General features: G+C 37.6%; 1 protein-coding gene across 1 annotated transcript; it reads right to left on the bottom strand.

The window, feature by feature from the left end:
- Window positions 1-5,493: 5,493 nt before the first annotated feature.
- LOC110952160 (uncharacterized) lies at window positions 5,494-10,422 on the bottom strand. Its single transcript, XM_051960957.1, has 7 exons — window positions 10,355-10,422; window positions 9,577-9,894; window positions 8,194-8,478; window positions 7,961-8,077; window positions 7,493-7,518; window positions 6,768-6,833; window positions 5,494-6,024 (listed from the first exon to the last, which is right to left on the bottom strand). Exons 1-7 carry the CDS (start codon window positions 10,398-10,400, stop codon window positions 5,923-5,925), a joined length of 960 nt encoding a protein of 319 aa, XP_051816917.1. The 5' UTR covers window positions 10,401-10,422; the 3' UTR covers window positions 5,494-5,922.
- Between the last annotated feature and the right edge of the window lie 1,758 nt (window positions 10,423-12,180).

Here is a 12,180-nt window from a genome sequence, read left to right as displayed (position 1 = left end):
ATCATGTAATGCTTTTTAAATGTCAGTTTTTACAGTTAATTATGTCCTCAAACCAAGCATATGAATAATAAGACATATAATTGGTCTTTCAAAAGGTATTCACTCCTAGAACCAGTCTAAACATGGATGGAAGATGAGCAGAGACATGTTCCAGTTCCTAACAGTTTGTCTCTGGTCATCAGAAAGTATCACTAAAAACATATAAGAACCATTTCTACAATTACTGCTATTGCCATCACATTACAGCACATTACAAGCTGGATCAATGCAACTCTTTTATTCTTTAGATGGTGTTTTTTAGAGAACAGATACAGGTAAACTCGTCATCCACTCTTGACGTCAGTGATGCAGAAACACAGATAATATTTTAGTGCTCTGAGACCAGTTGGTTCTTCCTCACAGCAACTTTTTTGAGAACTAAGTAGGAAGTGTTTTGATGAGAATGTGGTTCAACACTAGCAGCTCTGGAGGTGCTACCCACAAATGATGACCAAATGTCTGGTGTGGCTAAAAAACTGATGTGAACTATTTGAATTGGCTGAGCATCACACACCTATTTTCTTATTTATGAATTAAAAAAAAAACATGCTGGTTAATGCTTCAAAATAAAATTGATTGAATTGAAAAAAATTACAGTTTTGAGAAAATACACATTCATGTTTGTGCACTGAAGTATATGAATAGACTGTGTTGTCCAATAAGTCTGACCAGTTGACACGCTGAGTTTGTTTGACGTCGTCACTTGAACTGTGTTTGGGAAGTTTTTCGTGACATTTACACACTGAAGAGATCAATGAATGTCATCTGAGAGGTGTTTTATATCACACTGTGTTGTTCTGAGCTGTTAGACTACTGAGTTTCTCATGTGGTTTTGGATCAGTTCTGGTCTGTAGGCCACTGGTTCCTCACTGCAGCTTTTATAGAAGACCTCAAGTTTCGACATCATTTTAATTTGGAAATTTAAAAGCATGATCTATACCTGCCCTCATCCAGAGAGTCTGACTCTGCTTGTTGTAAGTTTCCCTCCAATGTTTCCCTGCATGTTCAACAGAAGTAAATTGTGTAGCTGCAGGACTGGACTGAGCCATAACACATGGAGTCCTCCTGAGAGGCTGCTGGTGATTGCAGTCATTCAGACAGGAAGGCCTCATCTGGCTTCTGGATGATCTGGTCTTCCTGTGGATGGAACATTTATTATTCAGTAAAACCTCCACATCTTCAGAGGCTGCAGCACTGTGTGACTTCATTATTGATTCACAAATCTTTTTCTACCACCCAATGACAAAACAGTCAAACACTTACAAACACTAATCACTTACACCATAACCAACAAAAAGTGGATGTGTTATTTAGAAAATGTGTAAAAATTCAGAATAGAGGAGTATAAGGAAGTAAGTTTGACAAACTTTTCATTGTTTTATTGTTTCTCACAGACTCAAGACTTGGCGGCATGGTATGTGTGTGAACCATATCAGGTCTCTAAGAAGAACTCATTTTCTACACTTTACGGACAGAAACTACTGATATATTTATATAAATATGAACAATGATATGAAAGCTGATGTAAAGATGTTGCTGCTGCCTGCTTTCAGCATCACTGAGGAACAGAGAGTGACAAACAAACAGTTATCAGTATCAGGAATCACAGTACAACATCTTATTACTCATGACTACTTTACTAATCCTCCCTCCTGTGTTAAATAAATGCACACCTAAATTCTTCAGTGGGCTATTTCATTTTCCCTTTTATAAAGGTGAGAAGGAAAATCATGTCACTCCTTAAAATCAAGATGCATGGCAGCATATTTAATCAAGCGAAAGAGCGATGAATCCCCTCCTGAATGAATCAATAACAGTCTAATTTTGCACATGGTCCATGATGATGTAGACACAGAAAAGTGGAAATGCTTAGAAAAAATAGCATATTGTTGATACTTTACAGATCCAAGATTCTTGACAACTTGGCAGCTTGTCAAACTTTTCAATAACAATTCTTAACGTGATTCTGCAGGTGCTTCCTTGTTTCTCAAATCACTTCAGTTTGGTTTGACAGTGGAGCAGCATGAAGATAGATGGCAAAATCTAGAGTTTCTTCTAAAAGAGTGACACTGAGCAAACAGCTGCATGAACTTGCTGTACAGGAAGACAAGAGGAAACACTCAGAGACTGTGAACACAGCAGCAGTTCATGGTGATGTTTGAAATGTTTTCATTTTCTTCACTGGCAATCACCAGTATTAACACTAAACACTTTTATTTTATTATCTGCATTTACAGCTGGAATTCTGGATGTTTAAACAAAATGTCTCTGACTGTGATCTTCATGTCGATACCAGAGAAGTCTCCACCCGAAACACAACAGCAGACAAACATGACATTCAACATATAGGTTCCAATTTGTCACATGTTGATTTCAGACCACTGAATAAACCACAGCATCTCTTCTCTGGGGCTATTTTAAACTGTGGTCTGTTTCTGGAGGGCCTCTGCTGCCTGCAATCAAACCTGTGAACCACTGAAACCATTTTCCACATTACGACCCAATAAATACAACGAAAGAAGCCCTGAACTATGTTAAACAGACATGCTGAAGCAAACTGGACTTTTAAGAAGAGTTATTTTGGTAACTGTCTCTTTGCAAACATGTTCATATTTGAATACATTTCGCATTATATGAACAATCTACTCTCTGTTGCTCACAAACAAAACCCATTATATACTTATTTTACAGTATTTTCTGGAAAAAAAAACATGATTTAATCTTGAAACTTGATGTTTAAGTTGTCTTAAAGAGTCTTGTTTTCGTTACATCCACGGTTGTTTCTTTTTGATTACTTGTACTTATAATCTGATGCTTCATAAATATTAGGTTCATTATTTTTACCACTAGTGTTTTGACTTTATTTTTTTTGACCATCCTCATCTAGAAAAAAAAAATCCAGCATAATCTGTCCTCTCTATGAAGCCTTGAAACTGTGTTTTTCTGTGGGACATGAGTACTGTGGTACTACCTCTAAAATCCTTCCAGAAAAATGTTGGGATGAGGATCTGAGATCTGAGACATTAATGGTTTTGGTGTTTAATTTAAAATGCAAAAACAGCCTTTAGGGCCGGTTGATAGTTTGATAGAAAAACACTTTGATGTTGAGGAGCTGAATGGAAACTGAGAACAGGTGAAATGAAAGGAGCAGAGTGGAGGACTGAGAACATCTGGAGGATGGATGGAGAGAAACACAGAAAGAAACAGAATAAAGAGCTGAAGTGTTTCACCAAAGCTTTCCATCTCAAACCTTCACAACTGAGCCTAAGTGTTAATGATGTGTACAAAGTTTGTTCAGTGTTGGTAATACATCTATATTTTATGTATCAATCTGGATTTTTCTGCATCTTTTCAAATTTCAAGAGTTTTATTATTGTGTGTAGACAGTTCAACTGTACAAGAAAACTCTTATTTTGTTGATCCTCTTTCACCAAATGACACAATGCATAAAAATGTTGAAAAATTGAAGCTATTACTAAATAAATGAGCAAACTTAAACTGGCAGAAGTCGTGGGAGTAGATCAGTATTAAAACATTTTCCAGCTACTTGCATTGACGAAAGCTGCAGGAAAGTTGATGTAAGAGCTCTGACAAAACAGGAAGGAACATGAAACTGAAGCTGTCTTCATTTTGCAAAACCACACTGAAAGAAGTTTGATAGCTGCTGACATGCAGCGATGGTCATGCTTATTTATAATGCTGAGCTTTACACTTCAGAGTGGGAAAGACCAGCACAGCCAACCAGTCGTTCCCACACAGCAGATAGATATACTGATAAAATCACAAAGTCCTGAATAAATAAACAAAAATAAATAAATGCTGTATTTGTACTAAGGTTGTAGTCTGCAGGGTGATTTTTACAGGATTTAGCAGCTACTTACAGACTGGACAGTGATGTGGTGGACTGACAGCACAGGACTTCTGGAGAATTTAGAACTTGCTGCTTGTGTTTTGGGCTCCACTGATGGAAAACATGAACAAATCAAACCAAAGTCTGAATGAATTATAAAGCTGTGAATTCTCTCCTCATGTCAAACATTTGTTTTAAGCACCTCTTGTTTTCTTGGTATGTGCACAGTCGGCACCCTTTTAATGCGGACAATCCAGCGGATGAGGAAATTTACATCACATGTACCTGTACTACATGAAAAGCATGAATTAGCCTTAAATTAATTAACATTTATTGGAAATTTACTCAGAGTCAGCTCCAGTCTAACTGACACCTGTCTAAAAATGCATCAATGTGTTTGCATTTTGATCAGACAGCCACAGAGTCGAGTGTAAACAGCAAAAAGGACACGTCATAAACGTCAGATGACGCTCTGAGGAAAACAGCAGAAGCTGTCGAAACATGTCAGCAAGGTAAAAAACAACTCTTTCCGAATTGTCAGTTTAAATAAGTAACACTATCATGTAAACAACAGTTTTTATTTCACAGCTCAACAAGCAACCCAGTAGCTCATCCAGAAACAAGAGGTTAACTTGACTATGGTTTATTTCTCAGTTGTTCTTGTTCTGCAATCAGTGGTTGCTATAGTTCTGTTTTCAGAAATCTTGTTATTGTGGCTCTGTTTGAACTCTGTCGTTGTTGTCATTTAAGCATAAAAAAACTTGTTAAAATGATTTAATTTGCTGCAAATAGTCGCTTTTGTACATTTCTGACTTCCGTCATTTAGGCCCTTCAGGTGATTGAAGCTGGGAACTAGTCAACTCGGTCCCCAGCCAAGTCGGCCCCGAGTCTACTCGGCCCCATTATGACAGCAATTGTAATTGCTGTAATTGCTGTCATAATGGGGCCATAATTGCTGTCATAATAGCCCTGTATTACTAACAATACAATCATTTACTGCAACAACTGCAGTCACTGCCTGTAATTGCTGTCATAATGGGGCCGAGTAGACTAGGGGCCGACTTGGCTGGGAACCATTGAAGCTTTAGTCTGCTTCAAATGATTTATGAGTTCCAATCATTAGTTAATTTTTCTCCTAAAATTTGCTTCAGTGACATGGATGTGCTCCAATCAACATTTAGTCACCTTTGTTCCTTTAAACTTTGATTCTTGTCACTTTTTCATGCTGTATTCAACTTTTTTTTTTTAACTTAAGGACTCAATGCTCAGATTGTGCCTTAAACATGGATAACAGCTATACTGACATGAATTTTCTAGCACTATATTTGTGTATTTGCTTATGGAGAGAATGATATATAGCAGCTCAATTGTTGGAAGTCTTAATGCCATTCAAAGGATAATCAAGGAGATTTAAATGTAAATGAATTAAGACTACCATCGTCAGAAATTCAGTCTGAGTTGATTTCCATATAGTGGAATAATGTGAGGATTTATAGCTAGAAATAAAACAGGAAACAGCACTGCTATAAACACACCTGCTGTAATACATTTAATTTGATTCAATGTTTAATTCAATGTCAATGTAAAGATGAAATACTCACAGGTTCACGTCTGAATTTTAATAACAATTGTCAAGTGAGTCACTTATTTTGTACCTGAGAAGCGAAACATTCAGTAGCAACAACATCTGGAGACATTTACAGCAGATCATAGCAGTGGTAAATATGACACAAAAGTAGAACAAAAAGAAAATGTTCCGTCCAAAGTCCTACAAATAACGGCACAAGATTAAATCCTAACCGTTAGAATATACAATATATTCACAAAACGGTGCAAAAAAAAAAGCTTCTATCACAGTAAAAACTGAGATCTACAGTCTTTAGCAATGAGAAACAATTTATTATTCAATGTGATAAAAACATAAACGCAGCCAGTTTTACTTTGCAGATTTGATCTTGTCCAGAGCGTAAAGCAAAGACAGAAACAGCTAACGCTAAGAGAAGTCTCATTACCAGTCCTTCATTGTGATAAGTTCATCTGACAGAGCTGGAGAAGCTGCTGGGATCACTGTCAGCCTCCATCTTCACTGTGGTCTTGATTGTAGAATAAGTCACTGCTTCCTCCTTCACTTTGACCTGCATTACACAAGCCTGAGGTTTTACATGGTTCAGAAAATTAACTAGACACTTATGACATTTTTCACAACAAAAACTACATGAAGCATCACACCCATATGGATTTTCATTACAAAACCACAGGTGTTAATATGCTATCCAGGTCATTCCTAAAGATTTCTGTATGGAGCTGGCTTTGTGTGTGATGATATTTCTGTGTAAAAACACAAAAAGATCCTCCACAAAGCTGACACAAAGTTGGAAGCACACTAATGTCCAAAATAGTATTGTTTGGTGAAATATTAAAGCTGCAGTAGGCAGTGTTTCATTTGATGGCATATTAGGGCAAAAATTCCATAATAAGCTTTTAACACATTGTAATTTAATCAATTTCCGATAAAACTAGACTTCTGTGCCTTTATTAATTTAATTAGCGATGCTAACCGAGTTAGTTGCTCAGTTGTAACCTGATTAAAGTTAATGTAGCATTGAGCTAAGGATGCCTGTATTTGGTCTTGGGTTGACCGTACATTGTCACATTGTTATATGAAAATGAACAGGCTGCCCCTCTTGTTTGTGCCTGTATCTTAGATAATTCTACAGTTCTATAATTTAATTTACCAGATGCTTTAATCCAAAGTGACTAACATCTGACAGTAGATAAAACACAAAGATAACACATCAGTGTATACAAACATCTCATAACAGCACTGCAAAGCAAATTCAAGATGGGACCTTCAGTAAAATATAAAACCACGTCTTACCTTTTTCTTTGGATTGTGATTAGCGTGGTTGACAGTGACGTAGGTCAGATTACCCCCTGGTTCATCCTGAGTGGAAGCACATGAAGTTTAAATATGAAATGCACATTATTTCCTTACAGTAGTGGTTTTCATGCACATTGTTTTTCAAAGTACAATGGAGGCATGCTGACACTATAAAGAACATCAGTGTTGTTGCAGTTCAGCCTCTGGCCACCAATGGCAGCAGTGAGCAGACATCCATCAGTCTAAATGTGAAATTTTGGATTTTACATACTTTAGTAGAGTTTAATGGAATACACCAGAAACGTTCAGCCTGTCTTTGTTACTAAAAACTCTGTAAAATCCAAGATTAATCTGCCATCATATGCATTTTTCACAGAAGAGAACTAATCTGAAAAATACAGTTTTTAAAAGGAAAAAATTTAATTACTGTGACTTAACCCTATCAGAATTATGTTATCCAGATAACCTCATATTCTTTCCATTAAAACACCAGTGAACTATTAATGAGCATTTGCTGATTCAGGATGTCTTTTAATACTTCCTCATTCTCTATTTAGAAAAAAAAATGAGAAAAGGGAAGTTCATTTATTCATTTTTTGTCAGATCAGTGACCAAAGTTGTTACAGACGTACAGAAAAACGAGTATATGAACATATAAATATGTTTTGGAAGTAGCTCGATGGTTATTTCTGTCTTGTTTTTATGTTACAAAATGGACTTACTTGGGCTTGGGTTGGTTTTTGAATGTCTGGAACAGAAGGTAAAAAGTCAAGGATTAGTCATCAACATCATCGCAGTAAATGACAAAAAATATCAATATCATATTTGTATAAATATTATACATGGCACACTGATACTGAGGAGTCCAAAACCAGTGATTTTTTGCCAAGTATATTACACTGAGGTAACTGTAGCAACAGTTACAAGCTGGCACTTTCATAAGAAACTAAACAGAGGAATGAGTTGTAGTTATTTACGACAATAACAGCCTCTCTTAAAGCACCCTGAATGCACCATGAAGTTTCTTGACAGACAGTAACAGACAAGGACGATAAGAAAAAGAGAGTAAAGTTAAGTCGTCATTAACAGACTATGAAAGTCTTACTGAGCCAGTCTTCTTCAGTCTCTGTGGGTCACCGTATGTTTAACTTCATATTTAGGTAAATACTCTACATGTTGTGTTCACTGACCCTCTGTCACTTTGGCTCGCCTCCTGCATTTGATGAGAACAGCAGCGATGACGACCAGCACCACCAGCAACCCGACCACGACACCGATGATGATGATGATGTTGTTGTGGATTCCATCTGTGTTCAGACAGTTCCAAGCAACCAAAAAAATCATTACAAAATAAATACATGTGACTCTGTTTTCTAAAAATCTTGTGACTGTAAGGAATTTTTATGATTATATGTGGTCCTACCTTTTAAAACAAGTGTGTAGTGAGCCTCTATCTTCACACTGTCTTCCTCAATAAACTGGCAGGTGTATCTTCTGTTGTTGTCGCTCTGATGCTTCACAGTCAGAAGAGAATCACAGCCCGTCTGTCCATTAAACGTGAACCCGACACCTTCACCAAGCAGCAAAGCTCCATTCTCATCCACCCAACGGATGCTGTTCAGTGGACAACGATCGTGTCTCGACAGAGAGCAGTTTAATGTGACCTCATCGTCTGTCTTTGGATCAACTTCTGGTGGAAATTGAGAGACTGAGAGAAAACAAGTGATAACAGTTTTTAAGAGTAAAAATGAGGAACATCAGCTGCATAGTGAGAGACTTCAGAACAATGTCCCAACAAGCTCCTGTTCATCTTTTGATATTATTCTGGTTTTAGGAATTCAAAGGTTTTTATGGTCAGATGCAGCAACAAATGAGTTTTCAGTGCAATGAAAGTTTCAGCACTCTGTGTCTCTACCCAGCACTGTGGTTCACCTGTTTATAGAGTGGATTTATTCAAACACATTCATTTTCATATGGAAATGCTGGTTTCCAGATTTAATATATGTGTGTTTAATCATCAGTGTGGCCTGAAACAAATGTAAGAAACTATTTTCTGCTTAATTTTTCCAAAATTATGGAAGTAATGACCAACCAGATTTACTTTAGTTGTTACTTGAAAAGCAGACATATCTACAGCCATGGCCATAAGTTTGGACACAAGTACCATGACGCTTGTGAATCTTAGAAAATACCACAAAATTGTCACTTACAATACAGTACACAACTCCTGAGAACTATATTAAGTTTCATATTTTAAAAAAAAAACATCAAAAGAGTTTGGTGTCATTTTGTTATTCTTACCAAATTCGGTTGTGAAAGTACTGCAATTTTTTGTTATTTTCTTCTAATATTATGTTTTGGGAACAAAGTTGTTCCAATTGTTGGAATTTATTGATAATGTTATATCCCTTGTTGATTTGTTGACTAATTAAACTGGTGCTGTCAAAAAATATTAGTTATGTTGTGTAATAGACATCAAAACAGACATAGTAAGTCATGCTGTGCCCAAAGTTATGGCCATGGCTGTACTTTAAATCTGATCTCTAGTTATTCACCAAGAGGGTCCCTCATGTTCAGACTAGTCCCAAACCACAGAGACATTCAGTTCCATGAAGGATGGGTGTTCATGGACTTCTAATCAAAGTGATGCCTGTGAGTGTTGTTTAATCCTCAGTGTGGAGTGTGATCCACAGCTCAGGGTGTGAGGGAGGGTTTGGTTTGACAAAGAACTACAGAGTTAATGAGACAATGATTCAGGTGATTGTGTGGACCTCAGAGTCATCCAAATAAAAAAAACAAAACTCACTGGTAAGGATATTTAGATGCACGAATGTGTCAGATTCAGTGGTATCCCCAATCCGACAGGTGTAACGACCAACATCCTCAGCAGTGATCTTGTTGATGATCAGAAAGCAGTTTCTGCTCAAACTCAGTCTGTCTGCTCCAGGTAAGTTCTGATAAACTTTTCCTTCATAAACCTTGACTGTGTCCCGAGAGACACTATTTCTGAGATGATACCAGGTAAAGAGGGAGCATCTTGTTTCAGATGAAGGTTCATCATCACAGGGCAGAGTGACATCATTTCCAACTCTGTAATAGAGGTAGCGATCTCCACTGATGCCTGCTGCAAAGAAAAGGAAACATTCTCCAATCAGTGACAGGCTGCACTGCACTTATCACCTGCCAACAAAATAATGAGTGTGGACTTCAACATTTTCAGTCACACAGAGAGAATGTACCAGCACACACCCCATAGTGATCTGATAGGAATCATTTTCATGTTTGACTCAATTCACTAGAGATATATTTGTAAAACACACAGAAATGAGCTTCACTCACTGATAGATTGAGATTCAGAATCACAGAATTAACCATCAGACTTGTTTACATTTTTAATGGAAATCTACAGAACTCTGAGAATCTTTCCAAACCTAAATTACATATTTATTTTACATATTTACTTCCACAAATAGCTGTTCACTTTAACAAGTTAAACAAAGATGATCAATGTGGTCTATGAAGCATGTCTGTGACATTAATGGAAAATTATCTCTGAAACATTTTAAATTGAAAAAAAGATTTACCTTCAAACTGAAGAAGAAAAATGAGAACTAATTGTGGTCGAGCCATTCTGTGTCATTCTGGGTCAACAGGCGAATGTTGAAGAGTTCCTTATAGCTCTGTATGTGATGATGTCATTTCCTGTTTGTGGTTGACTTACAGAGAAAAAAATGACCCAACAGGAACGCCCTCGTCTCAGTCTGTCATCAGAGACTTCAGCTTTCTTCTAAACAGATGGAAGGGTCACGATTAAAGGAAACCAGTTTGACAAACTTCAGTTGTGTCAGATTGAAGATGACAAAGAAATTAATTTGACTTCTGTGCTTTGGTCGATAAAAAAGAACATTAAGTTTTAGTTGGATGTTGGCAGATTTTCTTTTTCTTTTTCACAAATGTTCAGGTTTCCATTCTGTCATGTCATTGGTGTGTTTAAAGAGGAAGTGCCATGTTTGGCAATAAGTGAGACAGAATGAGACCAGGTCTACAGCAATACTAGCAGCTGTTTTCCATCTTTGCCTTAGCTTTCCCATTCATATGGATATCTGCACATGTTCATCACTGTCATGACCTCCATGCAGTTCTATTTTCTATTGTATAACTTAGTGACTTCTCTCTGCAGGTATATCTGGCTCTGATCTTCATTCTACTGATTCCTCTGTTTGGTCCAGTGTTTCTGATCTCTTGTTTGTTGTCTGTTTCTCTCTGTTGTCTAATTCTCTCTCCCCTCCACCCTCACCCCAACCAGTTGAGGCAGATGTCTGCCCTCACTGAACCTGGTTCTGCTGGAGGTCTTGTCCTGTTACAAGCAACTCATTTCTCTCCACTCTAGTTAATGTAAATAGGACACAAATTAGTATAAAATATTCAAAAATGAAACAAACACAAAACAAACCACTAAATAATATACATAAATATAAAATAGAAACAAAGCATGCTACAAGGGAAACCAGAGTCTCCTTGGAATTGTTGGGTGGTCATGAATATCCATGGATCAGTCAGAACATTATGACCACCTGAATAATATTGTGTTGGGTGGGACCTACCTCGATCAGACTTATCCTATAGCATCCCACAGATGCTCAGTAAGATCTGGATCTGGGGAGTGTGGAACCCTGGTGAACAGCTTAGCTCTGCCGTCTTCCCTGGGTCACTCCTGAGCAGTTTTTACGGTATGTCGGGGTGCATTGTTCTTCTGAGGGTGGCAGCGGGCATTGAGGACTGCTGTTGTCTTGGGGGATGGGAGGTTGCCTGACCTGCAATGTTTAGGTGGTAGTGCATGTCAAACATCCACATGAATGTCAGGACTCAAGGTTTCCCAGCAGAACGTTGCATTATGACAAGATGATGTTATTCACTTCACCTGTCAGTGGTCATAATGTTATGCTTGATCTGTGTATGTCATGCCATCCACCTCCAGCTTTATTTAGTGGCAGCCTCTTCTTTCCCCCTCCATCTCCCTCCTTTCTTTTCCCTCATGTGGGCGTGAGTGAGATTTGTATGTGGAATACGTACAGCTGCAGCCACTGGATAATTACCTGATTGAACATACCTGAGGTGGGGAGTTGTTCACTTGCAACTTATCTACCTCTGCCATAGAAGCCTGACTCAGATCAATACTCAACATTGGACTGTTGAACATCTCCCTCCTGCCTTAACCTCCAGTCCACCAGCTGCATCCAACCTGCCCTGCCCGATTCCCTTTGAGTGAAATGCTATTATATGCTAGCTTACCATGCAACTGATGATGGAAAAGCAGTTCATTTAATGAGTGAGATTTAGAGTAAAACCAAAAATATCAGTGTCATGAAGGTATTTTTATGTTTCTAATATATTTTCAAAGTTATAATAC

Source organism: Acanthochromis polyacanthus, chromosome 16, assembly GCF_021347895.1.
Source record: "Acanthochromis polyacanthus isolate Apoly-LR-REF ecotype Palm Island chromosome 16, KAUST_Apoly_ChrSc, whole genome shotgun sequence".
NCBI lineage: Eukaryota > Metazoa > Chordata > Actinopteri > Pomacentridae > Acanthochromis > Acanthochromis polyacanthus.
This window is presented reverse-complemented; position numbering and strand designations above follow the sequence as displayed.